The 18,250-nt window shown below is 37.0% G+C and overlaps 1 protein-coding gene across 1 annotated transcript in view; it reads right to left on the bottom strand.

Moving 5' to 3' along the window:
• Positions 1–207: 207 nt before the first annotated feature.
• LOC309868802 (ankyrin repeat domain-containing protein 62) overlaps positions 208–18,250 on the bottom strand; it is a 35,191-nt gene continuing 17,148 nt past the window's right edge. The window contains exons 4-6 of the mRNA XM_082739001.1: positions 5,954–5,987; positions 5,475–5,601; positions 208–427 (exon numbers count right to left, since the gene is read on the bottom strand). Of these exons, the coding sequence (XP_082595127.1) occupies positions 270–427; positions 5,475–5,601; positions 5,954–5,987 (319 nt within the window). The 3' untranslated portion in view covers positions 208–269. The remainder of the gene's footprint in view (positions 428–5,474; positions 5,602–5,953; positions 5,988–18,250) is intronic.

The following is an 18,250-nucleotide window of genomic DNA, read 5'->3' as shown; positions in this document are numbered from 1 at the left end:
GAAGGTAAGTTAGCAATTTCAAAATGTCTATGCATCTGTAGATAAAAGTAGATAATTCAAGGGGTGCCTCGTTGGCTCAACTGGTAGAGCATGTGACTCTTGATAACACTCTTGACTTCAAGCCCTACATATATTGGGTGTGGAGCCTATTTAAAAAAACACACACACACAAGGTAAATAGTACAAGTATTTCCTTAAAACCAAGATATCATACCTCAAACTGCAGAGTTCATCCTCCCATTTTATTTTTTGAAGCTCCAACTTAGATATCATTTCTTTTGCTTTTGATAGATTCTTTTGTAGTCCCTTAGCCATATTTTCCATTTTTTATTTTTTCTTTCAAGTTGTTCACAGTGATCTTTTTTACGTTCTATTAATCTTTCATATGAAAGAACCGCATTCTGGATTTTCAATAGACTGACAGAATCTACATCAGAGAAAAAACAAAAACAAATAAAATATATAGGGCACCTGGGTGGCTCAGCTGGTTAAGCATCTGACTCTTGGTTTCAGCTCAGGTCATACATAATCCCAGAGTCGTCGGATGGAGCCCTGCATTGGGCTCCACTCAGCACAGAGTCTGCTTGAGATTCTACCCACCCTTCCTTCCTCCTGCTCTGTTCTTTCCCACACCCCCAGTCATGTTCGTTCTCAAATGAATTAATTAAATATAAAAAAAGAAAAATAAATAAAATATATGAGTACTTTTTGCATATAAAAGACTGTATGCTTTCACATTCACTCATTCATACATTAAACAAACATATATTGAATGATTTCAATATCAAATATATTACTGGGATGCCTGGGTGTCTCAGTTGGTTAAGCATCTACCTTCAACACAGGTCATGATCCCAGGGTCCTGGGATCAAGCTCTACATTGGGCTCCCTACTCAGTGGAGATTTTGCTTCTCCCCCTGTCCTTGCCCCTCCCCCTGCTTATGCACTCTGTCTCTTAAATAAATAAAATTTTTAAAAAAGCAAAACATATTGCACTAAGCTCTGCAGATCTCTGGCTTTTATTTAGCTTAAAGTCTAGTGAAGGAGAACACAATTATAAATTCAGATAGTTCCTATAATAAAAGAGTTCTATGATCACATAACATAACTTGATCTATGGTAAGAAGGGAAGATTTCCTTGAGGAGCTATTCTGAGAAATGGAGGAGGAGCGGGAAGCATGTGAGCAAAGGAGGAAAGAGAGCATTAAAGACAGTCTACAGCATGTGCCAAAGTTCTATTGCAATCTGCTTCTGGCCAAGATGGAGTAACAGGTACTGATTTATCTTCCTACCTGAAAAAAGCCAAACAAAAACAGGTAAAATACACTTTAAATCATTTTCAAGAAAAAGGAATTCAGGCAATGAAGGACAATGATCCATGAAAACACAGGAAGTTAGCCTAACACATACCTGAGCTCACTGTCTTGGGACAATTTCCAGGCCATGACATAGGTGAAAAAACTGATAGACTCCACCAGACTCCCTGAGTTGAGGGGATGAAACTGAGTCTGGTGAAACCAAGACAGATGAGATCAGAGGTCAAAGCCCTGGTGAGGAGAAAGCAGAACAAAGAAAGAACCCTGGAGATCAGAAGAGTAATAACCAATGCATGCCCGTAAGGAAATCTCCTGCTACCAGGGGAAAGATTCATCTAGAAAGAGCAGAGGAAACCCTTCCTGGAGCTCACGTGGCACCAGCAGCAGTATATATCCCCATTAGCCATGCTGGAAAAACTCATAACCTGCAGCACAATGAATAGAGTTAAGTAGTTCGTGCCTCAGCAGTGGAGAATTATGAGCTCTAGGCTGAACACTACTCTGGATTCACCTAACAATTCATAAGAGCAGGATGGGAAAGGATCAAACTGTTTGTCATTAACTGAGCTAGAAGTCCAATGAAAGCATCAAAAGGTAAGTGGAGGCATAGAAGCTAATTTTTAAAAAACCAAATAGCACTTACGGAGATGTAAATTATGTCAGACATGAAAAACACACTGGATTGGAATAAACACAATTAGACAGCTCAAAATAAAAGACTGAAATTTGACATCGGAAAACTGTGAGAAAACTTCAAGTAACTAATATACAGTTCCCCAAAGAGGCAGAGTTAAGGAACAAGAAAAAATATTCGAAGAAAAAACGACGGGGCATCTGAGTGGATTCGTCAGTGGGTGTCCACCTTCAGCTCAGGTCATGATCTCATGATCTCAGGGTCCTAGGATCAAGCCCGGTGTTAGACTCCCCGATTAGAAGGGAGTCTGCTTCTCCCCCTCCTTCTGCCACTCCTCCCTGGCTCGTGCACTCTCTCTCTTTCTCCTTCTCTCTCTCAAATAAATGAATACAATCTTTTTTAAAAAAGAAAAGAAAAAATGGCCAAAACCTTTCTAAACTTAATGAAAACTACACACCCACAGATCCAGAAGGATCTGGCTAGGAGTGAAGAAAAGGAAGTAAACCTTTATAATTTTCTTCAATGACATATGATCTGTTATAACATTACTAGATGGAGGACTATGATGCTTAGGTCATATACTTTAGGCTCTAATCATCAAAATAGCAAAACTACAGAGTTACAGCTAGTAAGAAAAATACATACATACACACACATACCTAAATAAAACTAAATCATAAAAATTACTTGCTCAATCTGAAAGAAATCAGAAAAGAAGAGAATGCAATGAACATCGGAAAGGACAAATTGAAGTCAAACAACATGATGACAGATTCAAATCGACTACATCAATAATCACATTAAATGAAAATGGTCTAAAAGCCTCAATGAAATGGCAGACATCAAAATGGATAAAAAAGGAAGACCCATCTATCTGCCATCTATTAAAAAATGCATTTTAAATGTAAAAACTACAAATGTGTTAAGAGGCCAGAAACATGACAGACCACACTAACACTGGGCAAAAGAAAGCTGAGCCTGAGTGGTTACATTAATACCACACAAAATATATTTCAAAACAAAAAACATTAGCAGCAGTAAATAAGTTCATTTAATAATGATAAAACAGTCAACTAAAGGAAGCATAATAAACCTAAATGTTTATGCATTTATTAACAGGTTCAAAATACATAAAGTAAAATTGACAGAACTTCAGAGGAACAAGCAAATTCACAATTATAGTTTGAGATTTCAGTAGGCAGAAAATCAGCAAGGACATAGTAGACTTGAACACAACTGTTCTTCACAAGCATCCATGGAACACTTACTGAAAGAGACGATATTCTGGATCATAAAATAAATTATAATAGGAGAAGTAAGTCAAAAGAACTGAAGTCATAAGAGTGTGTTTTATGACCACAAAGAAATCAAATTAGAAATCAAGAATAAAAATATCTCTGGAGAATACTCAAATATTTGCAAACTAATTAACACACATCTAAATAAACCCTGGGTCAGGGCGCCTGAGTGGCTCAGTCAGTTAAGTGTCTGCCTTCGGCTCAGGTCATGATCTCAGGGTCCTGGGATCAATCCCCACTCTGGGCTCCCTGCTTAGAGGGGAGTCTTCTTCCCCCCTCCCAGCTCATGCTCTCTCTTTCTTTCTCTCTCTCTCTCTCTCTCTCTGAAATAAATAAAATTTTAAATAACTCCTGGGTCAAAGAAGTAAAGAAAAAAGAAATTAGAAAATATTCTGAACTGAATGGAAATAAACATATAACACATAAGAATTTCTGGAATCCTGCAGTAGCACCACTCACATGAAAATTTATAGCACTGAATGTACTAAAAAAGAAGAAAAGCCTCAAACTGATGACCTTTGGCTCCACCTTAAGAAATTTGTAAAATAGTAGTTTAAAAAAAGTTTGATAAACTTTGGTTATGTAGAAAAATCTGACAGAATTTTTTAAAAAGCTACTAAAACTAATAAGTAAACTTACTAAGTTCAAGAATAAACCTGGACCCATACCCTGTATCATAAATAAAAAAGAATTCAAAATGGGGGTGCTTTCATGGCTCAGTCAGTTAAGTGGCTGCCTTCGGCTCAGGTCATGATTCACGGGACCTGGGATCGAGCCCCATATCCAGCCCTCTGCTCAGCAGGGAGACTGTTTCTCCATCTCCCTCAGCCTGCCATTCCCCCTGCTCATGCTTTCTCTGTCAAATAAATAAATAAACAAATAGAATCTTAAAAAAAAAAAAGAATACAAACTGGATCTCGCGGATCACAGACAGAAATGTAAGACCTAAAACTATAAAACTTTGCTATTCAACTGCAAAACTTCTAAAAGAAAGCAGAGAGAAAACCTCTGACCTTGTGCTAGGCAAATATTTCTCATATAGGAACACCAAAAGCAAAAATTCATAAAAGAACAAAGGTATAAACTGGACTTTATCAAAAAAGAAAAACTGCTCTTCAAAAGATATTGCTGAGAGAATGAAAAGTCATAGACTGGGAGAAAATCTCTGCAAAAAAAAAAATACAGGTGATAAAGGAACTATATCTAGAATATACAAAGAATTCTCAAAACTCAACAGGTAAGAAAACCCAATTTTTAAAATGACAAAGGATTTGGACAGTTCAAAGAAGATATACAGATGGCAAGTAAGCCCACAAATATATGCTCAATATTATAAGTTATTAGGGAAATGTATATTAAAATCATAATGATACATATACTACAGTCCCATCAGAACATCTGAGATTTTAAAAACTGACAATACTAAATGTTCATGAATATACAGGGAGAAATCAGAACTCTCAGACATTGCTGGTGGGAACTGAAAATGGTGCAACTACTTTAGAAAACCATTCGGCAGTTTCATAATGGGGGATCACAAAGAGACACGAGACTTAAGGGTTATTTACCTGCCTGAATTACAGTTATGGTTTCATATGCATATACATATGTCAAAACTATCAAATTATACACTTTATACATGTGCAGTTGTCCTAACTTAAGCTGTTGAGGGGAAAAAAGCTCTATTGTAAGGACAAATATCTAAAACAGTGGCTGAGATATGGACAGAAGGATATGAAACAATCCAAAATGAGGCTGAGAACTGTGGTCTTTCATCCCAGAATGATGAGAAGTAATAGCTAAGCTTTAAGCAAGGGGGTCACGTGATGAAATATAAATTTTTAAAAAATATATGGTAACTATGGTTGCAGAGTAGACCAAGATTCTGGGAGGTGGAATGACAAGGAAAACAGTCCCGAGGTTGTTTCAGTATTCTAGGACAAATATAGTGGTAACCTGACCTTGGGTGAAGGCACAGAAGAGGAGAGTTAACACACATCAGGTGTGCCATCCCCATGATGAAAAGTATAGTGGAAATTATGGCTCTTTGCTAAGAGTATTCAACATTTCTCTATTTTCATATAAAATGTATTTCTGAGATGAGTAGCTCTATAACACATCAGTGTTGTATGGTACAGCACTAGACAAGAAGTGCACATATTACTATAGTAATGTACATACAAAGGCTTCATATTTACACAATGGTCTTACTTTTACAATACATACCATGCTGTTCAGTTAGCAACATGCAAGCCATATGATGACAGTCAGGCATGTGGAAATCCTCCGAAATTGTTTCAGATGACAAAGTTAAGTCATTGAAGTCACCCATAGAATCAATTGTTTTTTTGACCTACAAATAAATAATACTACTTCAAAATGTTCCCTGAATATTGATAAAATGTACTGAGTGTAGAGAGATGATAAATACACATATCTCTTTATAGGAGCAAAAAAAAAGGTACTTTCAAAAGGACTGATTTTTATCAAAACGACCTTTATCAATAGCTAGTGTTTCTGAACAACATTTTCAAAGTATATGTCTATACAACAAAGGCAGATTTTCTCTTTTTTCACTATACCTTTCCTAAAGTAATCTTTTATCATGGAATAATATTCCTGATAAACATTATTTATCAAAATAACATAATAAAATAAAAATTTTAAAATTAATAAATAAAAAAATCTTCTATATATGTATTTACCTCTTCCTTGACACTAGACGTTTTCTTTGAAGATCTAAAAAAAAAAAAAACAATTCTTTTCAGTCAAATATTAAATACTTAAAATATAAGGAATATCTAAATCATATCTAAACTATATTATTAATAATGTTAACAAAGCACTAAATTCAGATCAAACTGAGCAAAGGAAAATCATAACATTACTTGCATTATTTGATACAAAGAAATATACCACATTTTTTGTTGTCATTTTCAATAAATCAAGCTTTTACTGGTTCTAAAAACTATTTGGAAACTGCAAGTTAAGTTCTGATATGGAAGAAACCCTTTTTAAATAATCATGATATTAGTGTTTTGAGGAACTATTGTGTAAATAATATGCATTTTTATAAAAACTTCACATGTTTTAAAGCTATTTTAAGCCTCACAACAATCTTACAAAACACAGGTAATTATATTAGGTATTTTACACAGGAAGAAAATGAGGCACAGAAAAAAGTAACTTCCCAAAGCTAGTACAGGTGGTCAGGAGTAGACCCAGAATTCAAATCCAGGAAATGTGCCTTCAAAACACGTATTTTACAGCATATGGTGAAAGTAATATTTAAGTGTTTTTAAGTAATCGGATAGCAAATGAATCTATTAGTATTCCATTTTTAGCTATAATTGTAATAATAATTCATAAATCTTAACCATTTTTTAAGTAAAAAGACTACATATGTAGGCAATATTGAAAATCTACTTTCAAACAACTCAAGATTTGCTTCTTCTACAGAAGCTGATCAATGGGCATTCATTTATTCATTCAACTGTTTATTCCCAAACAGACACTTACTGAGTATACTATATATGTGTCAATGACACTGTTGGTACAGGAATCTTCGGCTTTTGTAATTTAGAACTTTATAAACCAAAAGTAATAATCTATGATAGATTGATAAATAAAATCTTCCCCCTTCCCCCAGAATCTAAACAAATATTAAGTAAATATAACCAGATAATTCAAAGTCCCTAATAAATCCATAACCATTCATGATACTGTCAAAGGCACTGAATATCTAAAATTATCAAGGAATGGGGGTGCCTGGGACACTCAGTCGGTTAAAGCCTCTGCCTTCAGCTCAGGTCATGACCCCAGGGTCCTGGGATCAGGCCCTGCATTGGGCTCTCTGCTCGGCAGGGAGCCTGCTTCCCTTCCTCTCTCTCTGCCTACTTGTGATCTCTCTCTCTCTCTGTCAAATAAATAAATAAAATCTTAAAAAAAAAAAAAGCTAATGTTTTTGGGAGCCTGGGTGGCTCAGTTGGTTAAGCCACTGCCTTTGGCTCAGTGGCCTTCTCCCCTCTTATACGCTCTCTTACTCTCTATCCCTCTCTCTTAAATAAATGCTTGACATTTCTCTTATACCATACACAAAGATAAATTCGAAATGGATCAAAGACCTCAATGTGAGGCAGGAATCTATCAAAATCCTAGGGAGAACATAGGCAGTAATCTCTTAGACATAGGCCACAGCAGCTTCTTTCAAGACATGTCTCCAAAGGCAAAGGAAACAAAAGTGAAAATGAACTTTTTGGGACCTCCTCAAGAAAAAAAAGTTTCAACAAATGAAATAATCAACAAAATAAAGAGACAACCTATGGAATAGGAGAAAATATTTGCAAATGACACTACGGACAGAAGGCTGATATCCAAGATCTAATAAAGAACTCCTCAAACTTAACACACACAAAACAGAAAATCACATCAAAAAATGGGCAGAGACATGAACAGACACTTCTTCAAAGAAGACATACAAATGGCTAATGGACACATGAAAAAATGGTCATCTTCACTAGCCATCAGGGAGATTCAAACCAAAACCACATTGAGATACCACCTTACACCAGTTAGAATGGCCAAAATCAACAAGACAGTAAACAACAAGCGTTGGAGAAGATGTGGAGAAAGGGGAATCCTCTTACACTATTGGTGGGAATGCAAGTTGGTACAGCCACTTTGGAGAACAGTGCAGAGATTCCTTAAGAAATTAAAAATAGAGCTTCCCTATGACCCTGTAATTGCACTACTGGGATTTACCCCAAAGATACAGATGTAGTGAAAAGAAGAGCCATCTGTACCCCAATGTTCATAGCAGCAATGGTCACAATCCCCAAACTGTGGAAAATGCCAAGATGCCCTTCAACAGACAAATGGATAAAGAAGATATGGTCCATATATACAATGGAATATTATGCCTCCATCAGAAAGGGTGAATACCCAACTTTTGTATCAACATGGACGGGACTGGATGAGATCATGCTGAGTGAAATAGGTCATGCAGAGAGAGTCAATTATCATATGGTTTCACTTATTTGTGGAGCAAGTAATAACATGGAGCACATTGGGAGATAGGAAAAGTGAGTTGGAGGAAATCGGAGGCAGAGACAAACCATGAGAGCAGTGGACTCTGAGAAACAAACTGAGGGTTTTGGAGGGGTTGGAGTGGGGAGTTGGTTGAGCCTGGTGGTGGGTATTAAGGAGGTCACAAATTGCATGGAGCACTGGGTGTGGTCCATAAGCAATGAATATTGGAGCACTGAGAAAAAATTAAATTTTAAAAAATCCTTTAAAATATTTTTAAAAGATTTAATAAACTGATGTTTTCTAATAATTTTACTGGTAAAGAATAAAAAGCCAATATTTTGTAAAATTCTGCTAGCCATCTCAATTCATTTATTAGTTCACAGAACAGTTATGAAGTCCAACCATATATAAAGAAATACACATCCCTTGCTTCAAAGATTGATAGATATACAATTACAATACAATGTCTTTGTGGCAACAAAACAGCTGTGGACCTCTTTGTAGGAGCTGTGGAACCAAGCATCATAAACCAAGGGACCTAGGAAAACTCTCGCCTACCCATGCATCAGATAACAGACACACTCACTACAGTCCCAGCTATAGAGCCAGAAATAGCCCACAGACTGGCTCCAGCCCCTTCCTCTCAACCACATCTGGGAGCCCTTGGAACACACTTAGATAATCACCCATTGAAGAGAGAGCCTTTTTGGAAAACTAGATTTCTTACAGTAAAGTTCCAGCACACTACTAGAACAAAAACAAAACAAAACAAAGCAAAACAGGTTTGGATACACTGGAAAGGTAGTCATTAAAGACTACTTCAAATGCAAAGACAGCAATGTATAACTTCAAAGAATGTAAAAAGTCAAGGAAATATGATACCACAAAATGATCACAATAATCTTCCAATAATTGATCTCAAACACATGAAGATCAGTAGTTTATCCAAAAAAGAATTCAAAATAGCAGTTTTAAGTAAACTCAGTGAGTTACAAGAAAACACAAAAAGCCAATTCAGGGGTGCCTGGGTGGCTCAGTCTGTTAAGCACCTGACCTTTGATTCTGTTTCAGGTCATGATCGCAAGGTCATGAGATCCACCCCTGCATCGGACTTATGCTCAGTGCAGTCTGCATGTCCCTCTCCCTCTCCCACTCACCCAGCTCACACACATGCTCTCTCTAAAATAAATAAACAAACAAATAAAATCTTAAAAAACAAACAAACAAAAAAAGCCAGTTCAATAAGATGAGAAAAATACTAGAAGAACAAAATGAGAAGTTTAATAAAGAGTTGGAAGGGCACCTGGGTGGCTCAGTCAGTTAGGTGTCTGACTCTTGGTTTTAGCTCAGGTCATGACCTCAGGATTGTGGGATTGAGCCCCAGGTCTGCTTGACATTCTCTTTCCCTCTCTCTGTCCCACCCCCAAGCTGATCTCTTTCACTTTCTCTCTCAAGTAAATAAATAAAATATATATTTTTTAAAAGAGCTAGAAATAGTTAAAAAAATAACTAAAAAATTCTGGAGCTGAATAATATAGTGAATGTAATGGAAAAAAGCAATAGAAATCACTGACAAGGGGAGCCTGGATAGCTCAGTTGGTTAAGCGTTTGCCTTCAGCTCCCGTCATGATTTCAGGGTCCTTGGATCCAGCCTGGCATCAGGCTCCCTGCAGGGAGCCTGCTTCCCCCTCTCTCTCTGCCTGCTTCTCTGCCTACTTGTGATCTTTCTTTCATCAAATAAATAAAAATAAAATCTTTTTAAAAAGAGAGAGAGAAAAAAAAAGAAATCACTGAGAGGAAAATGGATAAAAAAAAAATTCTGTCACCACTTCCTAATTTAAAATTTTCAAATTTTAGAACTTTCAAATTATCCAATCAGTGGAGAATAAAGAAAAAAGAAAGAAAAGAATAAGAAAAGCCTATGTGATTGTGGGATACCACTAAAAGAAACAACGTGTAAATTACTGCAGTTCCGGAAGGAGGAAAAGGGAGAAAAAGACATAAAGCTTAAAGAAGTCATGGGTGAGAACTCTCAAACCTGGGGAAACATTTGGAATCCAAGTTTATGAAGCTCAGTCATCAAAAAAACTAATTAAAGAGATTTTCTCCAAAACACATTATAATAAAACCATCGAAAATCAAAATCAAAGAGAGAATCATAAAAGCAGCAAGAGAAAAGAAGCTTGTCACCTACGAGTGAACCCTCATAAGGCTATTAGCAGTTTCTCAGCAGAAACCTTATATGCCAGGAGAAGAATGGGATTGTATATTCAAAATGCTGAGAGAGGGGCGCCTGGGTGGCTCAATGGGCTGGGCCTCCACCTTCAGCTCAGGTCATGATCTCTGGGTCCCGGGATTGAGCCCTACATCGGGCTGCTGCTCGGGGGGAGCCTTCTTCCCCCTCTCTTCAGCCTGCTGTTCTGCCTACTTGTGATCCCTCTCTCTGTGTCAAATAGATAAAATCTTAAAAAAAAAATGCTGAGAGAAAAGAACTGCCAACCAAGAATACTTTACTGAGCAAAATTATCCTATAGAAATCAATCAAATCAAATCAGTAAGTTTGATACACATTAACAGAATGAAAAAAATTACATGATCATCTCAATATGTGCAGAAAAAGTATTTGACAAAATTCAACATCTTTTCATAATAAACACTCTCAATAAAGTGGGTACCAAAGTATCATACCTGAACATAATTAAGACCACATAGGAAAAACCCACAGCTAACATCATACTCAGTGGCAAAACACTGAAAGTTTTTCCTCTAAGTTCAAGAATAAGACAAAGGCACCCACCTTACCACTCGTATTCAACATCAGACTAGATAAAGAAATGAAAGGCATCCAGATCAGAAAAGAAATCAAATTGTCTTTGTCTGCAGAGGATATGATCTTACATATAGAAAATCCTGAAGACACCACCAAAAAGCTGTTGGAACTAGCAAATATGAAGGATACAATATCCACATATACAAATCCATTACATTTCTATACATTAACCCAAAAAAATCTGAAAAAGAAATTTAAAAATACCATTCACAAAAGCATCAAAAAGAACAAAATACTTAGGAATAAACTTAACCAACGAGGTGAAAGATATGTACATTAAAAACTATGAGATTTTGATCAAAGAAACATCAGACACACAAATAGGAAGATAACTCATTATTTATAGCTTAGAAAAATCAACATTAAATATCCACATGACTCAAAGCCATCTGTAGATTCAAGGCAATCCTTGTCAAAATTCCAGGGACATTTTTTAGAGAAATAGGCAAAAGAATCCTTAAATTTATATATAACAAAAAACACCCCAAATAAGCAAATCATTCCTGGGAAAGAACAAAGCTGGAAGCATCACACTTCCTGTTTTCAAACTGTTACAAAGGTATAAAAATCAAAATAGGATGACTGTTCATAAAAAAAACAAAAAACAAAAAACAAAAAAAAAACCACCACAAAACCCAAAACCCAAAGAAAAAGAATCAAGAACTGGACAATAAACTCATGGATGTAGTCAACTAAAATTTGATGAGGGAGCTGACCACACTCAAGGAAGAAAAGATAATCTCTTCAATAAATGATCCTGAGAAAACTGGATATTCACATGCAGAGAATGAAACCAGACCCCTAACTTACACCACTCACAAAAATTAACCAAAACTCAGTTAAAGACTTAAATATATAACCTTAAACCATAAAACTCCTACAAGAAAACAGGGGGAAATCTCTCTGATATTGCCAACATTGATGTTGGCAATGATTTTGGATGTGACATCAAAAGTACAAGCAACAAAAGCAAAAACAGTGGAACAAGCAATGTTTCTGCACAGCAAAAGAAACGAACAACACTCTAGTTCCATTTACATTGAATATATAGGGGAAGGAAAGGAAAAAATAAGATAAAAACAGAGATGGAAGCAAACCGTAAGGGACTCTTAACTAGAAAAAAGAAACAGGGCTGCTGGAGGGGAGGTGGGTGGGAAGATGGTCCAACTGTGTGGTGGGCTCATCACTTGTGAGGAGCACTGGGTGTTACATGCAAATGATGAATCACTAAAGTCTACCCCTGAAACTAATAATACAATATATGTTAACTAAGTTGAATTTAAATAAAATCTAAAAAACAAAGCAGAAACAAGTAACATAATGAACAAGCAACCTACAAAATGGATGAAAATATATGTAAACCACACTCTCTGGGTTAATATGTAAAGGTTAATATGTAAAGGTTAATATGGTTAATATGTAGAGTATATAAAAAATTCATATAATTCAACAGCAAAAAAAACAATTCAATTAAAAACTGGGCAAGGCATCTTAATAGACAGCTTTCCTCAGAAGATATTCAAATGGCCAACAGGACCAAAAAATGGGCTCGACATCACTATTCATCAGGAAAATGCATATCAAAACCATGATGATATATCTATCACTTCACACCTGTTAAAATGGCTTACATCAAAAAGGGAAGAGATACCACTGGCAAAGATGTACAGAAAAGGGAATCCTTACACACTGTTACAGGACTGTAAACTGGTACAGCCACTGTGCAAAACAGTGTGGAGGTTCCTCAACAAACGAAAAAATAGAACTATCAGAATATCCAGTAATCCCATTTCTGGGAACATTCTGACAGAAATGAATCAGTATCTCAAAGAGGTATCTGTCCCTCTACATTTACTGCAGCATTATTTACAACAGCCAAGACACGGAAACGACCTATGTGCCCATCAGTGGATCCACTGATTTAAAAATGTGCTATACACTTACAATGGAATATTTTTAGCCACACACACAAAAAAAAGAGGGAAACGCCGCCATCTGCAACAACATGAATGAACCTTGAGGGAATTAAGCTAAGTGAAGGAAGTCACACAAAAAGATAAATACTCTATGATCTGACTTACTCATGAAATCTTGAAAAAAAAAAAAACACATTTATAGATTTGTGGTTGCCAGGGGTAGGAAGCTGAGGGAAATGGGTAGATATTGGCTAGAGGGTACAAACTTCCTGTTACAAGAAGAGTAAGATCTGAGGACCTAATGTACAGAATGGTGATTACAGTTAATAATACTGTTATATATTTAGAAGTTGCTAAAAGAGTTGCTAAAAAAGAAATGATAATTATGTGAGGTGATAGAGCTATTAACACTAGTAGCATTTTACAATATAAAAGTATATTAAAGTAATACAGGTATACCTTACACTTACACAGTTATCTGTCAATTATACCTCAAAAAATCTGGACAAAATTCAACAATACTCAGATGTCAAAAATAGCAATAATGTGCTTAATTTTGTTTGAAAATAAAATTATTTGGCGGTGCCTGGGTGGCTCAGTCGGATAAGGTCTGCCTTCAGGTCAGGGCATGATCTCCAGGTCCTGGGATAGAACCCCAAATCAGGCTCCCCACTGAGCTTCTCCCTCTCCCTTTGCCCCTCCCTCCTGCTCATACTCTCTCTCTCACAAATAATTTCTTTTAATTTTCTTTAAGAAAATGATTTAGTAACTTTTGTATACTTTTAGCTTACTATTTAATCCTAATATAAAAGCTAGATTTACTAATACAAAATTATAATTACTTTTTCATGGACTAAATGGATGCAAGAGAATATTATTAGCATATAGCTACATAAACTCACAAAAAGACTAAATTTCCCACAAGAGATTATTAATTTAGGAATTGAGCATGAGACCCTAAGAGCACTGAAAACAAAAACAAAGCTAGCAATTATTGTTTTAAAACTGTTAAACAGATAACTATAATTCTACTCATGAGTGAAGTAAATACAATAAACAATAAACTACACAGGCAAAATAGCCAGTAGTAGAGGAGAAAAACCAAAGCAGAGAAATCAAATTTTGATGTGCTATAGGATAACCAAGAAATCAGGATATTTCCTGAAATATAGGATAACCAAGAAAGGCCTTAATTTTTTTTTAGATTTTATTTATTTATTTGACAGAGAAAGAGATCACAAGTAGGCAGAGAGGCAGGCAGAGAGAGAGGGGGAAGCAGGCCCCCTATGCAGAGCTCCATCCCAGGACCCCTGCATCATGACCTGAACTGAAGGCAGAGATTCAACCCACTGAGTCACCCAGGCGCCCCGAAAGGCCTTAATTTTTAAGCAAATCTTAAAAAAAAAAAAAAAAGAAAGAAAGAAAGAAAAAAAAAAAAAAAAGGAAGGAGCAAGGAGCAAGCAAGCCATAAGAGAGTATTGATGGGAAAAGCACTCCAGACAGAGTCAACAGCAAGTAGAGAGGTATGCTCAAAGTGTTTATAGTAAGCAAAAAAGAAAAAAAAAGAAAAGCATTCAGTGTGCCTCAACAGAGTGAAAAGGACAGAAAATAGGAGTTCAAATCAAGGAGAGGTGGTAAGCAATAGGGAGAGACCCGAGATGAATAGATCATACAAGGCCTTGTAGGTGTTAGAAAAAACTTCAGCACATACTCTGAGTGAAATCAGAGACAATTGGGGTTTGAGCAGAGGAAGACATAATCTGACTTGTGTTTTAAAAGATCCACTGTGTTTAGAATTAATGGAAAAAGAAAAGGCAAAAGAACAAACAAACAAGAAGACCAATTAGTTAATTATTACACTTATACAGACAACAGATGACAGTGGCTTGGTCATGGAGGATGTGTTTGGCTTCTGGATATATTTTGAAGGAAGACCTGACAAGATTTGCTGACAGAGTAGATGGGACATGTATGAAAAAGAAAAAGACAGGAGTCAAAGATGATACCAAGTTTTTTGGCAGGGCAACTAGAAGAATTGTCATTAACTTAATTGGGAAAGACAAGAACGGCAGGTATAAGAAAGAATATCAGTAGTTCAATTTTGGACATGTTAAGTTTGCAATACCCAATAACTATCCCAAAGAAATATCAAATAGGTGGTTTTATATGTAGGTCTGGAATTCCACAGAGAGATGTGGGCTGGCGATACAACCTTGAGGATCATTAGAATATACAAGATAGTAAAAGTCAAGAGGAGGAAGATCAAGGACTGATTCCTGGAAGACTTCAATGTGGAAGAGATGGAGAATGAAGAGAAAGAAGCAAATCGAGCTGAGATGTACAGACTAGAAAGGCAGGGGAAAAACCAGGTGAGTGAGTGATATTCTGAAAGCTAAATGAAGACAGAATTTTGGAGAAGAGAGTTTTCCAATGGGTCAAAGATTGCTGATAGGTTAAACAAAATGAGATCTAAGAAATTATGTCTAGATCTATTAAAATGAAAATCGGTGGTAACCTTTGAAAAATCAATTCTGGAGTAATGGGAGTGAAAATTACTAGTGAGAATTCAATAATGAATGGGAGGGAAATAAGGATCACTGAGTGTACATGGTTCTTTTAAGGATTTCATAGCTAAGTGGAATGATTATAGATGACTTAATTTTCTTGTTTAGTTCAATCCTTACACAATGATGACATAGTATTTTTGTAATATCTTGAAGTTTTTTAAATTGCGTACGTGTAGCACTATTTTTTTTTAAGTGCCTGACCAAGGGGATGCCTGAGTGGCTTAGTTGGTTAAGTCTCTGATTCTTGGTTTGGCTCAGGCCATGATCTCAGGGTTGTGAGATCAAGCCCTGCACAGGGCTCTGCTCTCGGTGCCAAGCCGGCTTGTCCCTCTCCCGACCACCGAACCTCAAACCCAACTCTCTTTCTAATATAAACAAATAAAATCTTTTTAAAAAGCCAAACCAAGGCATTAAATAATTCATGAAATTATACAAGCAAAAGACTCCTTAAAAATTTTCTAGATATATAATATTATATAACCTGATTATCATTTTTCTCATGCTTAGAAAGACCACAGAAAAACTCTAAGTTCCAACAGCAGTATTTCATGCTTAATAAAAATCATCTAACTCTAGGATATCTTCTACTATCCAAAATCATTAGTCAGATTAAAATTCTGTAAGGAAAGTACAAGGGGTTTAGAATGTAGAAAATATTCCTACTTTGTAAATTGAATTCTCATAAATTCTATAATATGAAGTTACTATTGAAAATTTTGGTGGGGTGCATGTAGAAATAGATTCTCTTTAAAAAGGAAGGATAGGGGGGAGGAGTCAAGATGGCGGAGAAGTAGCAAGCTGAGACGGCTTCAGCTAGCCGGAGATCAGCTGGATAGCTTATCTAAAGATTGCAAACACCTGAAAATCCATCGGCAGATCGAAGAGAAGAAGAACAGCAATTCTGGAAACAGAAAAACAACCACTTTCTGAAAGGTAGGACCCGCGGAGAAGTGAATCCAAAGTGACGGGAAGATAGACCCCGGGGGGAGGGGCCGGCTCCCGGCAAGCAGCAGAGCAACCGCGCACAAAATCAGGACTTTTAAAAGTCTGTTCCGCTGAGGGACATCGCTCCAGAGGCTAAACCGGGGCGAAGCCCACGCGGGGTCAGCGTGGCCTCAGGTCCCGCAGGGTCACAGAAGGATCGGGGGTGTCTGAGTGTCGCAGAGCTTGCGGGTATTGGAACGGGAAAGCCGGCTACAGAGACAGAGCTGACAGTAAGCTCGCAGCTCGGGGTTACCTTGAACCGGTCGCAGGCTTGGTGAGCTCGGAGCGCGGCCGGAGGTCAGGCAGACGGGAGTAACTGGGCGCTGTTCTCTGAGGGCGCACTGAGGAGTGGGGCCCTGGGCTCTCGGCTCCTCCAGGCCGGAGACCAGGAGGCTGCCATTTGTATTCCCATCCTCCGGAACTCTACGGAAAGCGCTCAGGGAACAAAAGCTCCTGAAAGCAAACCCGAGCGGATTACTCATCCCGGCCCCGGGTAAGGGCGGTATAATTCCGCCTGGGGCAGACACTTGAGAATCACTACAACAGGCCCCTCCCCCAGAAGATCAACAAGAAATCCAGCCAAGAACAAGTTCACCTACCAAGGAGTGCAGTTTCAATACCAAGGAGAGCAGCAGAATTCCAGAGGAGGAGAAAGCCAAGCACGGAACTCATGGCTTTTTTCCTGTGATTTTTTTTTTAGTCTTGCAGTTAATTTAATTTTTTCTTTTTCATTTTTTTTTTTCTCGCCTTCGGGTAAATTTTTTTTTTTTTAAACGGTTACATTTTCTTTTTTAACGATTTTTTACTAGTTTACGTAATATATATATTTTTTCTTTTTTACATTTTTCTTAGGTGTTTTCTTTTTTAAAAATTCTTTTCTTTTTTTTTTTTTTTTGCTTTTTGCTTTTTTTTCCTTTCTTCCTTTTTGAACCTCTTTTTATCCCCTTTCTACCCACTCACGATTTTGGATCTCTTCTAATTTGGTGAAAGCATATTTTCCTGGGGTTGTTGCCACCCTTTTAGTATTTTACTTGCCCCTTCATTTACTCTTATCTGGACAAAATGACAAGACGTAAAAATTCAACACAAAAAAAAGAACAAGAGGCAGTACCGAAGGCTAGGGACCTAATCAATACAGACATCGGTAACATGTCAGATCTAGAGTTCAGAATGACAATTCTCAAGGTTCTATCCGGGCTCGAAAAAGGCATGGAAGATATTAGAGAAACCCTCTCGAGAGATATAAAAGCCCTTTCTGGAGAAATAAAAGAACTAAAATCTAACCAAGTTGAAATCAAAAAAGCTATTAATGTGGTGCAATCAAAATGGAGGCTCTAACTGCTAGGATAAATGAGGCAGAAGAAAGAATTAGTGATATAGAAGACCAAATGACAGAGAATAAAGAAGCTGAGCAAAAGAGAGACAAGCAGCTACTGGACCACGAGGGGAGAATTCGAGAGATAAGTGACACCATAAGACAAAACAACATTAGAATAATTGGGATTCCAGAAGAAGAAGAAAGAGAGAGGGGAGCAGAAGGTATACTGGAGAGAATTATTGGGGAGAATTTCCCCAATATGGCAAAGGGAATGAGCATCAAAATTCAGGAGGTTTAGAGAACGCCCCTCAAAATCAATAAGAATAGGCCCACACCCCGTCACCTAATAGTAAAATTTA

Source organism: Mustela nivalis (genome assembly GCF_964662115.1).
Source record: "Mustela nivalis genome assembly, chromosome: 7".
Taxonomy (NCBI): domain Eukaryota; kingdom Metazoa; phylum Chordata; class Mammalia; order Carnivora; family Mustelidae; genus Mustela; species Mustela nivalis.
Note: the sequence above shows the minus strand (reverse complement) of the source record. Positions and strands in the feature narration are given on the sequence as shown.